This window comes from Balaenoptera borealis, assembly GCF_965194805.1.
Source record: "Balaenoptera borealis genome assembly, chromosome: 8".
In the NCBI taxonomy this organism is placed as follows: domain Eukaryota; kingdom Metazoa; phylum Chordata; class Mammalia; order Artiodactyla; family Balaenopteridae; genus Balaenoptera; species Balaenoptera borealis.
Genome location: NC_138865.1, coordinates 11,360,235 through 11,380,132, shown reverse-complemented (window position 1 = coordinate 11,380,132; position 19,898 = coordinate 11,360,235). Strand labels below are relative to the sequence as shown.

The following is a 19,898-nucleotide window of genomic DNA, read 5'->3' as shown; positions in this document are numbered from 1 at the left end:
AAGTGTGTCTACAATTGATCATAATACAGCAGAATGAAATAAGCACCAAATAGACATACATATAGGAGCCAGTAATCCTGCCCGAGGACATCAGGAAGAGGGGATGTGAACTGGTCCAGGAAGCAAGAGAACGATTTCCATCGGTAGATACTGGGGGGAACTGGGAGGTGGGGGAGGGTGCATTCTGGGCTCAGGGACCAGTGGCAGGAAAAGAGCAGACTGGAGGACCGTGGGAGATGAACTTAGGGAGGTGAGTTGGGGTCGATGGTGGAAGACTTTGAATGACAGTCTAAGAAATAAACCTTATTCTTAACTGTTGGGAGCACTGGGGGCAGAGGGGGAGGATGTTAAGACCGTGCTCTAGCACTTTCTCAACCAAAGCAGCACCATTCACTTTCACCATCCACCAGTATCCATGACCCATTCTGCCCTCTCATCACCTTTTCTGTACTCCTTGTCTGTCCTAGAACAGTGGTTCTGAAATCTGGTTGCAGATCATAATCATCTGGGAGCTCATTAAATTAGAGATTCCCTAACCCCACCCTTGGAAACTCTGGTTTAGTAGATGTGCTTTTTTAAAAAATTTAATTTATTTAATTTATTTATTTATTCATTCATTCATTCATTTATTTATTTATTTGGCTGCGTTGGGTCTTCGTTGCTGCGCGCGGGCTTTTCATTGTGGTGGCTTCTCTTGTTGCGGAGCGCAGGCTCTAAGCATGCGGGCTTCAGTAGTTGTGGCATGCGGGCTCAGTAGTTGTGGCTCGCGGGTTCTAGAGCACAGGCTCAGTAGTTGTGGCGCACGGGCTTAGTTGCTCCTCAGCATGTGGGATCTTCCCGGACCAGGGCTCGAACCCGTGTCCCCTGCGTTGGCAGGCAGATTCTTAACCACTGCGCCACCAGGGAAGTCCCAGGACATGCGTTTTTGACAAGTCCTCCGGATGATTTAGAGACAGCCTCGTATGAGGTGACGGTTCCAGGGTGAGTCTTGCCCTATCTGTGACCTTAAAGCTGTAGAGAATAGGACTCTGCTGCTGCTTCTGCTAAGTTGGGGGGCATCGAGGAATTCTGGCTCCCATCCTGGGTATCAGAGAGAGTGCTGAGGTGTCCCCCAGGGAGAGCCGTAGGATGGGAAGGGGGGCTTCTGAAACTGTTGGCATCTGTGACAGAATAGGTCAAGGACAGCCTCAGAGGGCTCCTCCTTGCTTTCCTGCTTGGTGGCTGTCTCAGCAAGCCAGGGAGCAAAGGGTCCCCTGCACAGAGGAAGTCTGCACCCCTGATGCCAGCTGGAAGACAGACCACCTCGCCGCAGTTGGCAGTGGTCCTGGGAGTTGCGTGCTGCTGGTTCGGGGGCTCTCCGCAAAGTTTACCTTATTACGTGTGCCATTTATGCCTTCCAAGACCATCACAGCATTGCAACTTACACACGCCTATCTTCTCCTCTGAAATTAGACAACTCAGAAAAGCCCACCTTTACCTTTTTGTTTGTGGATCTCATACCCAGAACTCCAGTGTCACTTTGAGACTCTGATCACTGAAGTCACTATCAAAATATCATCACTTAGTAGTAAAATAGCAGCGTAGAGAAGACCCGTGAGCATTCTAGTTCATGTTCTTCTTTCCTCGAATCACTCCCAAACTATTATTGGTTGTAATAATAATGACTATTATTATTTAGCACCAGGCACTGGGCTAAATACACTGGAGGACAAAGCGCGACAACTGACGTAGCTCCATTTATAGTCTTACAAGGAATGGATAGTCTCTTGGTGTTGGCTATCTTATCAACTCAGGATTATTCCAAAACGCATGCTTGTTTTACGACAGGGATGTATTATTTCACATCTCCCCTAGCCTGATGAGCAGAGTCAGATAAATGTTCCTATTCTTATGGGCTGACCTTTGAGATACAACTTATATATTCGGGAAAGGATATGGAAAACACCTATTTTGTAAACTTCATAGATTTTCAAGCCTATAATTTTTAAAGTTGAATACAAAGCTATCCGTTATCAAGGACTATTTTAAAGTCAAGTTATGACTATTTCTCACCAAGAGAGACAGATACACTTCTGAAAATCAGGCCATAATGCAGAATTTTCCAAGGCTGTGATTTTTTTTCCTGAAAAGGTTCCAGAGTGCAGTCTACCTACAGATCATGGGCAAAAGTCCTATTAACATTGTTGTGTCACCTGCCTACTGATAATATAGTGTCTCCAGAAAAAAAAAATGTATTCTTTCCTAGCTTAAACAAGAAGTATGGTATATGCACAAGATATGAGATTACCAAGATGAATCCTCAATGGACTCAATTCGTAGCGAGGAGCCATTGGGCATAATGATGAAGAGCAAAGGGTCTGAAGCTGGGCTGCCTGAATTTGCATCCTGGGTCTTCCACTTGCTGGGCAAGTTACTTCATCTCTCTGAGCCTCAGTTCCTTCATCTGTAAAATGGGAAGGATGATAATGGTAGCAACCCTACAGGGTTGTTATGAGGAATAAATGAGTTAACATACTTAAAGTAGTTAGAACAGTGATAGAGACAGAAGTATTCACTAGCTATTCATCATTTGTACTAATTAATTTTTTCTCTTTACCTTTATTTTGTTGTTTATTTACTTTAGTTGACTTTATTTTTTAGAACAGTTTTAGGTTCACAGCAAAATTGAGTGGAGAGTACAGAGAGTTCCCATAAACCCCTGTCCCCATCAACATCCGCCACCAGCATGGTTCATTCGTTACAACTGATGAACCTACATTTACACATGATGATTACTCGAAGCCCATAGTTTACCCTAGGGTTCACTCTTGGTATTGTACATTCTGTGAGTTTTGACAAGTGTACAGTGACAATGTATCTACCATTACGGTATCTTAAAGAACAGTTTCACTGCCCTAAAAATCCCCTGTGCTCCCTATTCCTCCCTCCCTCCCCTCCCAACCCCTGAAAACCACTTTTACTGTCGTTATATTTGGCCTTTTCCAGAATGTCATATAGTTGGAATCATACTTAATTAATTTTTTTTGTTGATTTACTGGAAGTGCTTTATAAATGCCAAATATTTTCTCTAAATATCCCCCTATGAATTAAAGTGTGAAATTCATGGCCCACATGCTAGAGTACCCTCCCAGTTTGAGGAACCAAATAGCCTCCCCCTCACCAGAGACATCCAGGACTATTGTCCACTCCCAGCAGAGCCCCAGAACACTCTGACCTAAAAACTCAGAGTGAATGTGTAACCCAACAGTAGTTAGGTAGTAACGGATAATAAGTAAAGATTAGAGAAAGAACACTCAGCTTGTTTCAAAAGGCATTTTATCTCATAGTTGATTTATAAATGTTGGGGGTGAGTTAATATTTCTGTTGCTTTTCTTTACTTTCTGCTGTCCTTACCTGAGTATCAGTCAGGGACCTGTGCCAGCCCAGAGGCCCTGCTGCCCACCTGGTGTTTGCCAGTCACAGTGGCGGCCCAGGCTGCGGAGAACCAGCCAGGCACTAGAGGGTACTCCTAGCAGGTGCAGCCTCATTCAAGGATGGCAGTCAGGGCGGGTTGGGGATCGCTGACAGCAGCTGAGACGGGGCTCAGCACAGAGGATTGGGAAGATCAGTCTCAGGCGAGAGGGTACATCTGATGAGGGGTGGTGACTGCTTCTCCCGGACATCCCAGTGATGTTCAAATGATCCAAACATTAGGGACACAGATCACAGCACACTTGAGTGACTGGGCACCTTTGTCCAAAGTTACACAATAAATGATCTTTAGTGCATGAGAGAAGGGCCATCAGTGATATAGGCAGTAAGCTGGATTTCTAGAGATTGGGATGGTGTAGATGTGTTATCTTCCTTTTTCCTAATAAAAAATTTTTCCACTCACCACCTCCTTAATCATTCTAAAATTGCTATTATTTTTCATGCTTTTTAATTCCTTGGTGTTCATTTCCAAATTTGTTCACCTTTCCATTTAGCCAACCCCAATTTTTTTTTTTTTACTAAGACTTATTTAAATACCCCAGTCCTCAGAATTCTTTCATCCATCCCTAGTCTCAAAACTCATTCATTCATTCATTCGTTATTGTAAACCAGGAGTGATATTAACAGACCACTGTCACCTGGGACTGGGAAGCAGATGTCACCCCCTCCGTGGGTAGTGCATCCCCTCTGTCTGGAATACTCGCCTGGTACCCCTTTTCAGCCTGATAAACTATTCCTTGTTCTGGCAGCTTTAGAAAATGCACTGAGCCAGGGTTGCCCACTTGCCCTCTACATTCATAGAAAACCTCAGAGCACACCTGTGAAATGTTGGCAATAAGCAATGTGGCCCTGGGCTCTTCCTGCAGAGCCACCTCAAGGGTCTCTCCACCTCGAAACCTTCCCCTTCCCTATGCCCTCCCCACCCATCCTACCCTGCAGGGATCTGCCATACTTATGCGGCAGGCACCGAGTGGTTCACATCCGCTAGTCTGAAATCTATCAAACCTTGGAACTCAGGGTTGGTGCCGCCTTCACCTGGCACACGATGAGAGCACAGTATGTATTTGAATGAATGGATAACCCTGAAAGATCTCAATTCCTCTTCTCTGGTGGACACGTGCTAACATTTATTCTGTTAGAGTTACATAATTGCGTGCAGCAAGCCAATTCGTTCAGTTACCTGGGAGTACATTTTGCAGCTCACTCACCCCAGGAGGAAATGCGGGTGTCTGTGCTGCCTGTCGTGGAAGCCGCACAGGCGTGCTCTGAGCTTTCCTATGAATGCGGAGAGCCGCAGGGAACACTGGCTCAGAAAACTTTGTAAAGCTGCCGTGATTGACTGGAAATTTTGGATCTTAACTGCAAGTGCCTTCAGGTGGAAGTAGGAGGAAAATGATCTTCCATCCAGGGGAGAACCCTGGATAAGTTCCTCATGCCCTATAACTGAATGTCATCCCTGCTCACCTGCTGTCTGATTTCCAGAGTGCAGATCTGCCCTTACTCAGCTAGAACACACCTCCAGCATCTGCAGTCCCGCTCTGTCAGGCACCCGGTAGCAAGAAGTGGGGTTAGGGAAGAGCCACTCTTTCTAGTTTCCCAAGTTCTCCCCTTGGATCAGGTTCCCAGGGGTTCCCAGCCTCAGCAAGAAGGACATTTGGGGCTGGATAATTCCTTGTTGTAGGGGCCATCCTATGCATTGTAGTATATTTAGCTGCATCCCTGGCTTTTACACACTAGATGCTGGTAGGACCACCCCTCATCCCAACCAGCTGTGACTGAAAAAAGATCTCCAGACATTGACAAATGTTTCCAGGCTGGGGAGAGGGAGCAAAATTGCCTCTGGTTGAAAACCACTGAATTAGACCATTGGAAGGTCATACACTCAGACCACATTTAGTCAGGCCCTCCTACTCTCACATTTACTGAATTGTGCTTTAATGTTATATGACTGGTATTTACCAAAATTGCAGCAGGAGGGAAAAAACCATGAAATTGGCTTCACATTTTTTTGGTAAAATGAATGTTACGTCTATTAGTTTTCTTTCAATCAGTGGTTTTTCGAACTTTTTAATTTACGAAATGCAGTCCTTGTTTTATGATTAATATTATCTCCTGATGAACTAAGCACTTGGTGGGGTTTTCTGTCCACTACCCTGGCTGCCAGGACAGCCACCCCAAGCCACAGGTTGGCACATTTTTTTATCTCATTTACCTCATTGCCTGATTTCTTTCTAACTCTATTTTGTTTAAATATGTTTTAAAACTGTATCTTAGGGACTTCCCTGGTGGTCCAGTGGTTAAGACTCTGGGCTCCCAATGCAGGGGGCACGGGTTCCATCCCTGGTCGGGGAACTGAGATGCTGCATGCCGCACAACACAGCCAAAAAAACCCCAAAAAGAACAACAGCAACAAAAAAAGAAAAAAAAAAAAAAAACTGTATCCTTGCATCTTTTCTTAGAAGGAGATAGACTAGAAATACATTTCAATATTGTGAAATATAATTCAATAATATTTACTGAGCTGTCATTAAATATTATTACTCCTTGAAACTCATTTTAATGTACTCATCTTTGATTCTATAAGAGAAATTTTATATGAAACTTTTTATCTTTTGCTTTCCCTCCATTCCAACTGCTGGCATTTGAAATAATTGGCCCTGCCCCAACTGGAAAGAACCACTTGTCTTCCTGTGCCCCTCTCACCACAGAGCCAATTTTTCTTTCTCATTTTTACTTTGCATCACTTTTTGTCATCTGAGTGAAGCGGTTGAAGTAATTGAAGACAATGCCTTGGTGTGTGAGTGTGTGCGTGCGTGCACGCACGTGTGTGCATGTGTGTATGTGTGCGCGTGCGTCTGTGTGTGTTGGGGGCTGTAAGAAGAGAGCGGACCATAATGAAGAGCGAAGTGATGATAAAAGAATTGCCTTCAAATATATGGCATCTAAGAAAGGATTAAAGTTAGTCTCCGTAGCTCCAGGGTCCTAGTGAGAGGACGGGAAAGGAAAGAAGAACTTTCTACATAGGGGAAACGTGTAGAGGATGCCATCTCAGCAGGGAGTGAACCCAGAAAACTCGTGCATTACGATGGTTTGACTAATCTCACTGCCTTACATTTTTTTCAGGTAAAAAGGGTAATACCTGTTCAATGTGGAGTACTTGGGACATGTAGAAAGGGGGGAAAAAATGACTAAAATCATTTGAAATTTCATTAACCAGAGATAACCTCCATTAGCAGGGTAGATCCAGTCAGGTTTTTTCCAATGCATTTTTTTCTCTAAAATTGAGACCATAATTATTAAAAGATAACTACTTATCTTGATTGACAATATATTCAAAAATACCATTTATTAAATATTGTTAAGGACATAGCACTACATGTTTTAAGTTTTTATTGGAGCTCTCTTCTGTGATTTCATGCTTTAGATATTCTTCTCAATCCCATGATTTGGGAATATTTCCCTAGCTTTTCTTCTAGTTTTAAAATAGTTTCATTATTAACATTTCCCCCTTTAATCCATCTAGAATAAATATTTAGAATAAAGTACGAGGTGAGGATCTAACCTTACTCGTTTCTAAACACTGTGAATTATGTAAATTTATTGCTTTTGAATCATAAGTTGCTTGCCCCTCTCTGCTTATGGTATCTGTAGCTTAAAACTATTCCCAGATGTGCACAAGGACACCCGGGTTAAAGTAACACTGAGTTACTCTAATGTACAATCAAGAGTGGGACAATGTCTGCAACGGTTGAAGAAATTACTAGACACAGTGATCCAAGCAGGGAAGGGAGGATAACACAAATGGGGACATTGGCTATTTGATCTCCACTTAATTGTTATAAATACATAATACATAAAAAAATCTTCATCAAGACATACATTTTTAAGAGAAAATGGGACTTAAAGAATATGTATAACAAACTAATAGATGTCACCCCTGGTGGCAGGATTATGGATTATTTTTATTTTCATCTTCTGTTCCATAAATTCTAAAGTTTTCCTGTGTACTATTAATACATTTAACAATTATTTACATACACACATATACAGAGATAGCAAATGAGGGAAAAGGAAATCACAAAGGGAACCCAAAGCCTAAAGGTGGAGGTAGGTGTTCCTTAGCTGATAGGTCAAGTGTTGGCAGCCTTGGGTCATTTATTTTTAGAGGCCACTGGTAGAAGCACCATCTTCTTCCTCTGCCCAACAACTGTGTAGTCCCAGATCTGGGCCCCCCAGAGCACAGCTGGAGTCTTTTCTAGGAAGGAAATTTGTGGGTTTTCCTTTTCTTCATGGTTTTCTAAATATCGAATTTTTCGACTCTCCTAACTTTTCCCTCCCAGTGGTTCCCACATTGGGCAGGGGAGGGGGCTTCTAGGCCAACGTGTGGGCATTGGGTGACCCGGCTCTGATGGCCCCGTTCCCCAGCCATCAGCCTCTCCCTGGCTTCTCTCTCTCCAGGCGGTTCTTCAAGGACATGCCCCACAACGCACTGGACAAAAAATCCAACTTCGAGCTCCTGGAGTAAGTCCTGGGACCGGCCCCAGCCTCTCCTCCCTTCCTTTCCTCCTGCCCTGCTCTTCCTGCCACCCCATACGCCCCCTCATCCCCAGACCACAGCCAGGAAGGACCTGTCTCCCTGGTCCTCTCGCCTTTCCCTGATTGCCCAGAAGTCCTGGGTTGGGGATGAAGGGGAATCAAATGCTGCTTTCCTCCCCCTTCTTTCAGGAAAGAAGTGGGGCTGGACCTGTTTTTCCCAAAGCAGATGCAGGAGAACTTAAAGGTGAGGAAACCAGTGGGTGAGGAGCTCAGAAAGGCTCCCTGTGTGTCTCCTTTGTGTCCCCCTAGGACTAGAGCTAAAGGGATGGGGCTGGAGGTAGTCAGGGAAGCCAGGGGTCTGCACTGCCTTGGGCCATCTGGACATAGGACCGCTCCATGCACCCAGCGGGCCCTTTCTGTGGCTGGGAATCAAGAAACCTGGCTCTAGTTCCACATCAGAGGCCAATTAGCTTCGTGTCCTGAGCACTGGGGATGCCATCTCCCCTGCCTCCCTCCCAGGGCCGGGCCATGGTGAGCTCCCTTGAGACAACAGATGTGCACTTTAGGTAAGACATTACCACTGCCCTCGTGGCAGAGGCCTGGGGACCATCCTACAGCAGCAGGCAGGCTTGTGATGAGATCGTAAGGGAAGGAATCAGGCCCCGCTCACCCCTGGCCCTCTCCCCCAGCCCAAGCAATTCCGAAAGATGATCCAGCAGACGTTCCAGCAGTATGCCTCGCTCCGGGAGGAGGAGTGCGTCATGAAGTTCTTCAACACCCTTGCAGGCTTTGCCAGCATCGACCAGGAGACCTATCGCTGTGAACTCATTGTAATGCCACCCTCTCTTTATTCTCTCCCTGACCTGAATTCCAGGCCTCTCAGGCTAGGGGGCCATGAGGGCAACTCGGTGGGGGGGGTGGGGGGAGGGGGGAGGGGGGCACAGGACGTGCCGAGAAGAGGCTTTGCTTGCTTGTAAGTTCTGTAGCATCAGGGCCTCCCTAATGTATCCGAAAATGCAACTAACGCTAAGCCACTTGCCTGACGAAGGGAACTGAAATCTTGGCTCCAGCTCTGGGAGGTGGGCAGTGCTGGCAGGGTGCTGGGAGGCGGGTAATCTGTATGGCGGGGTGCGGTTAGGATGGAAGGAGCTGGAGGGCCCGGGAGACAATGGCGCGTGTCTAGCTTAGTGAGCTGTTTTCAGATTTCTGAAATATGGGCGGGCAGAGCTGGGGCAACAGCCCATCTCTCCTTTGATTCCAGCAAGGATGGAACATTACTGTGGACCTGGTCATTGGTCCTAAAGGCATCCGCCAGCTGACAAGTCAAGATGCAAAGGTAGAGACAGGTGGGGGGGCAGGCCCCACCCAGCCCCAGGCAGAGCCGTCTTCCCCTTTCTGCTGCCTTGTACCCTGGCCTGCCCCATCGGTTCTTCCTCCCCCATTGCTGAGAGCACAGAGGCCCTTGGTTATCAGTAGCTGTGGAGAGGGTGTTTGGGATAACAGCATGGGGCAGATGGTTCTTTACATCCCTGTGACTGTCCCCTGCACAGAGGAGGGGGGCAGGGGTGGTTTAGGGGGGAGGGGAAGAGGGAAGGACACTACTATTGTTCTTCTGGCTCAGATGAAAGAGTTGCTCTTTCAATGGCAAAATGGGGTAATCATGCCCCCGGGAGTCAGAAGGCCTGGGTCCAGCCCTGGCTCTACCACCAACTTGGCGTATGACCTTGGGCAAGCCCTGGCTCTCTCCAGGCTAATTGTTTTCTTCTGCAAGGGGCTTGGGCTAGATGATCCTCCTTAATCATCGTTGATTCCCTCTTCATCCCTCTGAGAGACTCCAGTTCTCAGTTCTTTCTTGGGCCCCATCCCCACACCATAATGACCAATCTGCATGGCCTGATCCCAGGAATGGGATGGTCTGAAGGACCTCCTCCTTTCCCACAGCCCACCTGCCTGGCCGAGTTCAAGCAGATCAAGTCCATCAGGTGCCTCCCGCTGGAGGAGGGCCAGGCGGTACTGCAGCTAGGCATTGAAGGCGCCCCCCAGGTGAGCATCTCTGGGCACCCAGAAGCTTGGAAACATTGGGAACGGCTGCAGGCTGGGAGCTCCTGCTCAGGCCAGCCTGGCCGGGGCTTCCCTGACTGCTGAGATCTTGTTAAGAGAATGGCACCTAGTTCTTAGACGAGGTAGCAGGATGATGATAAATTAAAGAAACTATCTCAGGAAGCAACGTTATTGTTAAAAATGTCAAGAAAGAAGTTGTAGGAGATTGGGGGGGGGGGGAGCGGGGAGCGGGGGTAAAGTGATCAGAAATCAAGGTATGGGTCAGAGGTCTAACTTTGAACAAGTGACAATGACTCAGAATCAAGGCCTTGGGGCCCCAGGGCTTTCTGTGGGTGGGAGAATCAGAGAGACCTCAGGCTGTGAACAGTTTGTCTATCTCTCCTTTCATCCGTCTGTCCCCTGCCCCACTCCTTCCCTCTTCCCTTCTCTCAGTTTCTGCTCTTGCATACTGAGCGCCTCCTAGGTACAAGGCATGTGCTATGCCCTGAAGGACCAGAATAAGCCAACCTGGAACTGCCTTCCTAGAGTGTAGGGTGGTCAGTTGGGAGAGGTGATGAGAGCGCCCTCTGGCGGCGGTGGGAAATGCAAGCTGAGCCCCAGGAGAGGGGCTGATGGCGTCGAGGCCGGGGGTGGGCAACAGAGTCCTGCAGTTTCTTCTCCAGTCCCTTGGGGTAGACTCTAGCCAAGGCTCTGGGGTCTCATCCTTGGCTGGTCTCTTCCCTGCAGTCCTTGTCCATCAAAACCTCCTCTCTGGCAGAGGCCGAGAACATGGCTGACCTCGTAGACGGTTACTGCCGGCTGCAGGGGGAGCACAAAGGCTCTCTCATCATTCGAGCCAAGAAAGGTGTGTTTCCACTTGAAGGTAAATTGGACCAACGGGCAGATGACGGCACACCTGAGCCAAGCCCCACCAGAGGCAGAGCGGGAGAAGCTAAACCATTGACTAATATGTGAATGAAGAGGCTTTGGAGGTGTGGGATTGGGGCTCACCCAGCCCTGTTGGTTGCTCCCCGTGGTCCCATCCTGGGTCCTTGGCTACAGCCCTGGCCCCGCTGGCCAAGGACGGCATGGGGGCTGGCTTCTAGAGGAGAGGATTTGTAGCCCCGGGAAGATCAAAGCTATTGCCGGAACATGGCTGGTCCCTCCTTTTTGGGGATGGAGTCAGAAAGCAGGGGTCAGGCTGGAACACTCGACAGTGGCAGAGGAAGCCTGACAGTTTCTTCTACTAAAAAGATTCCAATTCAGGCCAGATGCCTACCCAGCTTCCACTCCGACTTTCAGGGGCCACAGAAAGGCGGGAGGGGTGTCCCTTGTGTTGGCCCCTAGGAGCAGTGCACTCAGGACCCTGTGTCCCTGACTCCAGCTCCCTCTCCTCCTCCCCTCTTCCCAGATGGTGAGAAGCGGAACAGCCTGCCCCAGATCCCCACACTGTGAGTACACCTGGAAGGTGGGGAACTGGCCCCGCACTCAGCCTGTGTCCTCCCAGGAAAGGCAGAACAAACAGGGAGCCTCCCCGCCATGGTTTCTGGTTTCTGGGCCCCAGGAGAAAATGCTGGAACCCCAGCATTTCACAAGTGGTGATTTTTCACCAGTAAATTTCTCCCAGAAAATTCATGCAGGGATATCCCTGTGTCCTAATGCCACTTGGCATCATCTTTAGTGGGGGGAGGGGGTGGTATTGTTGCTGTTCCCTCTCTCCTGCCCCCTGGCTGCCTGGGCCGTGCTCCCAGGTTATTGCCATAAGGACAGGCTGCTTCTCCAGGCAGGGTGGGTGGGAGAGAGGGGGCTGAGGCTGCCCTGGGGGAGCATTGCCAGGCTCTGAGCTCACTTGGCCCCTGCCCTCCCATCTTCCCCTATAGAAACCTGGAGGCTCGGCGACCCCATCTCTCAGAAAGCTGCAGCATAGGTAAGCCTGCCCATCTGGTGTCCTCTGCCTGCGCCCAGAGCCTCTCTTCTGCCTGCTCCTGTGACATCATCAAGTATTCCCTCAAAGTTGCAGAAAAATGAACTTCCCCCATGACTGCTCAATGATGGCTTAAAATATCATTAATCATAACAGTTAACCTATGTTGGGCAGCTAGTACGGGGCACCATGTTTGTCTTGGTCAGCTCAGTCTCCAAAACAAAAACCACTGGCCCAGGAGCTTAAACAACAGATACTGATTTCTCGCAGCTCTGGAGGCTGGAAGTCTAAGGTCAAGGTGCCAGCATGGCTGGGTCCTGGTGAGGGCTCTCTTCCTGGCTTGCAGACAGCCACCTTCTGTGTGTCCTCACATGGTGGAGAGATGGAGAGATCTGGTCTCTCTTCCTCTTCTTCTAAGGACACTAATGCCATCATGGGGGCTCCACCCTCATGACCTCATCTAAACCTAATCACCCCCCAAAGGCCCCAGCTCCAAATACCATCACACTGGGGATCAGAGCTTCAACATAAGCATTTGGTGGGGGGGGGGGACACAACATTCAGTTCATGACAGCATTAAATACATAATAGGTATGATTTTATTTAATCTTTGCATTCCCCAGAAACATTCATTTCACAGAAAGGGAAACAGATTAAAGGAGACGAACCAACTTGCCCCAAATAACAGCCGCGAGCAGCAGTGAGCAAGGACTCAGGCCGAGGTCCCTGGGCCCTGTGGCCACTCTGAAATGCAGGACAGGAGCCCAGTTCTTGTCTGGCTCCTCCCCACGCCCCTCCCGGTGATGTCAGCTTGGTTCCACTGACCTGCACGGGGGAGCCCCACACCTGGTTCCTGGTGGTGCCCCCTGAAGCATCTTGCCCATGGGGTGTCCTCCTTCTGTCATTCCAGAATCAGACATCTATGCAGAGATTCCCGACGAGACCCTGCGAAGACCAGGAGGTAGATCCCTGACCGCCCCACCCCACCCCTGAACGTCAACCACAGCCAGGGCCCTGGCAAGTGACATTTGGGGACACATGTGACACCAAAGGGGGACTTTCTTTCCTTCCTTTGTCCTCTCCCACGTGTGCCTCAGACAAGGACAAAGCTGAGTGAGGCATCTTTGATTTTGAAAGCGGAGAATATTGTTTATATCCCCACACCATCGAACTTTTGTGTGCCCTGGGGAGGGGGGCGGAAGGAACCTAAGCCTGTGGATATGGGACCCAGCCTTCAGAGGGAACAACTCTTCCCCTGTCTGAGACAATGAAACCTTCTAGATCCCCTTTCCCAGCCCAGCCCCTGGATCCTGGCTGAGGGGTTGGCGGGGGCTGGGGGGGGGTCTGGTAACGCCTGGGCAGGAGGGGGCGGAGCCTGGTGTTAGAGCCTGCAGATGCCCAGCTGCCCAGGGATGCAGGTGCTCAGGTTCCCGAGGATGCAGATACTCGGATTCCCAGGGGTGCCAGCCGGTTTCTGCACTCCAGGACTGTCTTGCTTTCTCCACCTGTGCAGGCCCACAGTATGGCATTGCCCGGGAAGATGTGGTCCTGAATCGTATTCTTGGTGAAGGCTTTTTTGGGGAGGTCTACGAAGGTGTCTACACGAGTCACGTGAGTTCCAGACTCTTCCCTGACACTCCTCCTCTGCTCTTCTGTAGAATGAGAAAGGAGCTCGAATACTCTAGAGTTGGAGGAGGCTGCCGTGGTGTGTGGATCTTCCCCAACTTGGTCTTTGCAGTATTTATGAAATACACAGGGAGTGATGAAAACAAGAGTCATTTCCAAGAAAGGCAGCAACAGCAGGGATCCAAAGAGAGGCAGCACCTGCCGGGGGGTGACTGACTCTTGGTGGGAGAGCACAATGGGGAGGCGCCATGTAATGCAGTTGTGAGAAAAGGAAGGGTGGGATCTGAGGCCGCCGGTGGGGCGGGACAAGGTTTGCCTTTGTGGCTGTGCTTCTACCAGGCCTGGGGGGAAAGCCAGAGCAGAGGAAAGGGGCAGCAAAAATGTAAAAACCAATGATAAAGAGAAAGAGACCAGGACGCCATGTCTGACAATGACCTTGCACGTGCCCCAAACAAGCCCGCTGACTTTGGGCAGATCACATGGCCCCTCAGGCTCCATGTCTTCATCTGGACAGCCCAGGGTGCGAGGGATCTGATCTCGAAAGTTCTTCCAGTCCTGATCAGGAAGAAGGGGGTGGGGAGGGGAGGAGGGGAAGAGACAGAGGAAGAGCAGGCTTTATAGAGACCCAGACGCCCAGACATCACCTGTTTCCCTGTGGGAAGACCGTGGGAACACCGGGGAGGGAAGTGCTGGCCGGGACTGAGGGGCCCTGGACACACGCTCGTTGCAGAAAGGGGAGAAAATCAACGTGGCTGTAAAGACCTGCAAGAAAGACTGCACTCAGGACAGCAAGGAGAAGTTCGTAAGTGAGGCAGGTAGGCGTCCCCGAGGAGGCCCCCAGACCAGGAGCTGGAAAAGGCCCTGAGACTGTGCAGACCCGGAGACAGGGAGGGCCCGGAGCGTGGGCCGGGAGGCCATGGACGGCGCTGGCGCCCACAGGGGAGGAGGGTTGCGCCGGTGTCTCCAGGTTGGACCAGCCAAGCCCGATTCTCACCTTGGACCTCAGAAGGGCTCGGGCCCGTCTCTCTCGCCGCCACTTGCAGTGATCATGAGGAACCTGGAGCACCCCCACATCGTGAAGCTGGTCGGCATAATTGAAGAGGAGCCCACCTGGATCATCATGGAACTGTACCCCTACGGGGAGGTGAGCTGGAGGGGGCCGAGGAGGACCCTTGCCACGACAGCTGGGCTGCAGAGGAGCAGGGCCTCGGGGGGCGGGGGACGCGCTCAGAGCCAGGGGGCCCTTAGCTCCCCGCTGAAAGAGCCCAGAGGCCGTTTGGAGAGGAAGTTGCTAGACAGTCCTGCCAGCCTGGGCGTGCCCTCCCCCTCCCCCCAGCTCCATGCCCCGGCCGGGCAGGATCTCAGGGCGTCTTCCCCTTCGCGCAGCTGGGCCACTACCTGGAGCGAAACAAGAACTGCCTGAAGGTGCTCACTCTTGTCCTGTACTCGCTGCAGATCTGCAAGGCCATGGCCTACCTGGAGAGCATCAACTGCGTCCACAGGTGGGGCTCGGGGGGGAGCCTGGAGAGGTTGGGGTCAAGCAGGACTTTGTAGCCGCACAGAACAGGGGTGCAGGCCTGGCTTTGGTCCTGCCTGTGTGACACTGTGATCACCTTCTCGGAACCTATCTCCTCCTCTGAAGAGTAGAACAGCAATATGTTCCTCCCAGGATGGCTATTAAGAGGAAATCCGAAGTCCGAGGTGCCTGCCTGTAACTCAGTGCTGTCTAGGCCGCCTCCCTGGGGGTCCAGGAAATCAATTCCCTGCTTGCTCCTTGCTTGCTCTCCTCCAGCAGTTCCATTTGGTGGCACCTGGCCAGGCAGGAGAGACTGGGTCCTGGCAGCGCTGGTATGATCTTGGGGTCGGGGCCCTGCCAGCCCAAGTGGCTGGCACTGCCCTGGTCCCCGGCACCTCCAGGCTGCCAAGACCAATCCTCCATCTGGCTATGGAGCTGGCCCCTTCTCCACTCGGCTTTGTCCCCATTCCCTGAAAGGAGGTCCCCACCATGGGGAACATGATCCCCTGGAGGAGACAGACGGGGTGCTCTCAGAGCCCTGGGGTGAGCGGGTGATTTCTTCAATCCAAGCCCATCAACTTCAGATATGTGGCCGTAGGGGTGACACTACACAAAGCTATGTCGGGGGATATGAACATTCATTCATTCATTCACTCACTCATGAAACTAATATTATTGAACTCCTACCATGGGCCTCCAGCCACTGTCCTAGGCTCCGGGATGAAGTCATAATCAAAACAGACAAAAATCCCTTTCCTTGTGAAGCTCATCTTCTAGCATCTTCTAGAGTGAATAGTCATGGGGCAAAGGTGGTGAGACACTAGATTTGCAGCTTTGTGTGAAGCTGTCGTGCTTTGAAGTCATCTTTTCAATAATAAAGAAAAACGGTAGGGTGTGCAGCCTGTCCGGGAGCAGCAAGAGACGGAGCCAGTCTGGGGCTAGAAGTGATGCCGGGAGCGTGAGGTAACTGAGTCCGCGCGGGCTCCCGGGGGGTGAGAGCTCAGCCCTGGGCTGATGCTTTTCCCCACCGGCCAGCTGCTGGGCACGTTGCACCAGCTCTCTGCCCCGGTCTCCTCCTCTGTCCCGGGTTCTGAGGGTCTCTGTGTCACGGCTCGGGTGTGTGTAGTCTTTGGAGGGTCCTGGCTAGCCCCGTGCTCCCTGGAAGTGAGCTGTGAGCGGCTGCTGGCATCACAGAACAAGAAGAGGTCAATTGTGACCAGGAGAGTGGTTGGGCTTCTTCCCTGAAGAGTCAGCAGGGTGACGGCATCCCCGGCCGAGGGGACAATACAGGCTGCAGGGCGGTGACTGGAGCAAGTCTGGGGAACCGAGACAGGCTTGGAGGCGGAGACGCGGGAGAAGGGGTGATGGGCACCGGGCTCAGCAACGAGATGGAGGGAGACGACCGGCATGTGTGTGGCAGGGGCGGTGGGCCAGCCGAGCCTCCCGCCTGAGCTGGGCTCCAGCCAGACGGCTCGTGGGGCCAGGAAGGACTGACCGACAGAAGCTGCCCGATTCTGCTCCGGAGGCCGGGGCCCTGAGGCTCTCTTCTCCTTTGCTTCTCTGTCCATCTGTCTGTCTGTCTGTCCCCCTGAAGCATTCTGAACCGACTCACCCGTGTCTTTGCCTCTTCCTTCCAGGGACATCGCTGTCCGGAACGTCCTGGTGGCCTCCCCTGAGTGTGTGAAGCTGGGGGACTTTGGCCTTTCCCGGTACATCGAGGATGAGGAGTATTACAAAGGTGAGGTGCAGGTGGTGTTACGGCCTTGTCCCCTGGAGGGGTCGCTGAAGCCAAAATCCCCCCAAAAGGTGACTGTTAGGCATGCCCAGGCCAACAGTCTCTGGAGAATAGGCTGCACTTCTGGATAAATCTGGATCTCCTTCTCTAATAACTACTGTAAACCCTTTGTCCACCCAAAGCTTCTGTGACGCGTCTCCCCATCAAATGGATGTCCCCCGAGTCCATTAACTTCCGCCGCTTCACGACGGCCAGTGACGTCTGGATGTTTGGTGAGTGGACTTTCTGGAGGGCGTGGAAAAGCATTCGATTCTCACCTCTGTGGCCAGGTTAAGAGGGGGCACAGGAAGCAGGGGTCTGGACCCCCAGGTCCTGTTTTGCTCCAGCCACTGAGAAGTCCCAGAAGTGGGGAGGCCAGTGGTGGGTCGGGGGTGACATGGGCTAAGGGCCAGCCTGGGTTCATCTTCCCAGAAAAGGCTATTGAGATGAGCATGTGCTCCACCAACCAGCCCCGGGACTAAGGTGGGCCACCCTGGAGGGGATCCTCAAAGGCAAAGCTGAGGTTTTCTCCGAGAACGAGGTGCAGGGTGAGGTGAAAGCCAAACCAGGTGACGGATGGACAGCTGCTTACAGAGCACACAGCCGTGTAGATTCTCCCTCTCAGGTCCCCAAAACCAGCCCAGTAAAATCTCATTATTATTCTTCCCATTTTCCAGATGAGGAAACTGAGGCTCAGGCGAGTCAGGGGCTTGCCCGTGATCACATAGGCAGCAAGAATTGGTGCTAGGCTTTGAACACCAGCTTTCTTTCTTCTTTTTTTTTTAAAATTAATTTCTACTGGAGTATAATTGCTTTACAATGTTGTGTTAGTTTCTGCTGTACAGCAAAGTGAATCAGTTATACATCTACATATATTCACTCTTTTTTAGTTTCCCTTCCCATTTAGGTCACCACAGAGCCCTGAGTAGCATTCCCTGTGCTATACAGTAGGTTCTCATTAGTTATCTATTTTATACATAGTAGTGTATATACATCCCAACTGACATATATACCAGCTTTCTATTGGAGGTTCCACCCTCTCCTAAGAGGAGGCACTAGTGGTCCCAATGACGTGCCTTTGATGGTCCCCTCCTCATCCCACAGACCCTAACAGCTCCGTGTGGAAGGGGCCGGGGGGGTGGGGGAATTAGTTCGCTTATGGATGCAGCTGATTGGTCCCTTGGTGGACCGCCACAGTGAGCAAGATCCCAGGGATGCTATAGGGCGAGCGGGGGAACGCAGGGCGGTTCCCGGCAGGCGCCAAGTGCGGACTGCCCGCTTGTTCCTGGGGAGGGTGGGCCGCCTCTCTAGGCAAGAGTCCCCCCCAGCAGGGGCCCTGAGACCTCTCCTCCCGCCCTCAGCCGTGTGCATGTGGGAAATCCTGAGCTTTGGGAAGCAGCCCTTCTTCTGGCTGGAGAACAAGGATGTCATCGGGGTGCTCGAGAAGGGGGACCGGCTGCCCAAGCCTGACCTCTGCCCACCTGTTCTCTACACCCTCATGACCCGCTGCTGGGACTACGACCCCAGTGAGCGGCCCCGCTTCACTGAGCTCGTGTGCAGCCTCAGGTGAGCAAGGAGGCCGGAGGGGGTGCAGGCCCAGGGCCCCTGAAGAGCAAGTCTCCTCTTCAGTAGCGCTTACAGGTTTACAACATCCTTCCTTAAACAAGATGCAGCCGGCGTCCTGGTCCCCTCCGAGGGAGGAGGGAATTCAGGCTCAGCTGGTGACTCAGTGCCCAAGGCATGGTAGGTGGGGCTGGGACTTGCCCCGGGACCGCCCCCCCCCCCTCATCCCGCCCCCTGGCCAGCACAGCGCCTTGTGTCCAAGCGGAGTTAGCCCATCCTCCCAGCGGAGGAGGCCTTACAGAGGCTCAGTGCTGTGTCAAAGGCAGGAGGCTGAACCCGAGTTCACTGTCAGACATGAACTCAGAGACGCAGAGCTGGGGTCAGCCGCACCATCTCTGCATCTCTTAACCGCGAGCACAGGGCGTTGCTCCTAGCATGTGCCCAGAGAATATATTTTAGGTCTGAGCCCAAAGGCTGCATCAGACTTTCACTGCAGTGCCTGTGCTCTTTGCTGAGGTTTGGGGTGCATCTTACAGGCACCCAGCCTGGTCACGGGACCTGCTTCCCTGGCAGCACCCCTGTGCCTTTCCTCTGCCTCTGATTGTTCCCCCCAGACAGCAGGGAAAGGAGTGATTTTTGGCTGTGAAGACAGTGACAAGGCGTCCCCTCTCCCTTCTGAATGAGACACTGGTGGCCTGAGGGTCTGATCCTTCTCAGCTGCCCAAGAGCCATTACCCCCGGGTGCTGGGAGGTCCTTGGTGAAGGTTGCTGTTGGAGAGCCTTTTAGAGGGTACTCCTCTTTCCTTGGTGGCCCGCCTGCCACCAGTGCCCCCTTGGGTGGTCTGACTTCTTTTGGCATCCTTTAGGGCCAGGGTCAGCAAACTTTTTCTACGAAAGGTCAGACAATAAATATTTGTGGTTTTGCAGGCTATACAGTCTCTGTTGAAACTACTCAACTCTGCCGTAGCTCGGAAGCAGCCGAAGACGATACATGAAATGAATGAGTGTAGCTGGGTTTCAGTGACACGTTATTTGTGGACACTGAAATTGGAATTTCATGTAATTTTGACATGTCCTAAAATATTTTTCTTCTTTTAATTTTTTTCAGTCGTTCAAACATGTGAAAACCATACTTAGTTTAAAGCTACACAAAAATAGGCAGGGGACCATATTTGGCCTTGTGGGCCTAGTTTGCTGGATCCTACATTAGGGAACCTAGTGTTTAATTAATGTTAAATACTGCAACTTTAAACACTGCTGTCAACATATGGGCATTTTTTTCGGAGAAAGAAAATAGCCCTCAGAAACTGCCTTGTGGGGAGGAGCCCCAGGGGGAGGCTGGGAACCCCAGGTCCAGGCAATGGGAAATACACTGCATTTGTTTGCGGGCAGGGCTCCAACACAGTCTGCAAGACCTCCAGCTTAGAAGGCCTCTCTGTTCCTGACTC

General features: G+C 51.2%; 1 protein-coding gene across 7 annotated transcripts in view; it reads left to right on the top strand.

The window, feature by feature from the left end:
• PTK2B (protein tyrosine kinase 2 beta) overlaps positions 1-19,898 on the top strand; it is a 139,629-nt gene that overhangs the window by 105,686 nt on the left and 14,045 nt on the right. For 5 of the 7 annotated variants that reach the window (XM_082402767.1, XM_082402769.1, XM_082402771.1 and 2 more), the window contains 16 exons: positions 7,930-7,992; positions 8,197-8,251; positions 8,697-8,837; positions 9,269-9,343; positions 9,949-10,050; positions 10,795-10,930; positions 11,459-11,498; positions 11,928-11,974; positions 12,882-12,932; positions 13,485-13,582; positions 14,328-14,412; positions 14,641-14,741; positions 14,984-15,099; positions 16,751-16,851; positions 17,031-17,120; positions 18,249-18,453. In XM_082402767.1, the coding sequence (XP_082258893.1) occupies positions 7,930-7,992; positions 8,197-8,251; positions 8,697-8,837; positions 9,269-9,343; positions 9,949-10,050; positions 10,795-10,930; positions 11,459-11,498; positions 11,928-11,974; positions 12,882-12,932; positions 13,485-13,582; positions 14,328-14,412; positions 14,641-14,741; positions 14,984-15,099; positions 16,751-16,851; positions 17,031-17,120; positions 18,249-18,453 (1,506 nt within the window). The remainder of the gene's footprint in view (positions 1-7,929; positions 7,993-8,196; positions 8,252-8,696; positions 8,838-9,268; positions 9,344-9,948; positions 10,051-10,794; positions 10,931-11,458; positions 11,499-11,927; positions 11,975-12,881; positions 12,933-13,484; positions 13,583-14,327; positions 14,413-14,640; positions 14,742-14,983; positions 15,100-16,750; positions 16,852-17,030; positions 17,121-18,248; positions 18,454-19,898) is intronic. The other 2 variants (XM_082402772.1, XM_082402770.1) reach the window with 1 other exon arrangement.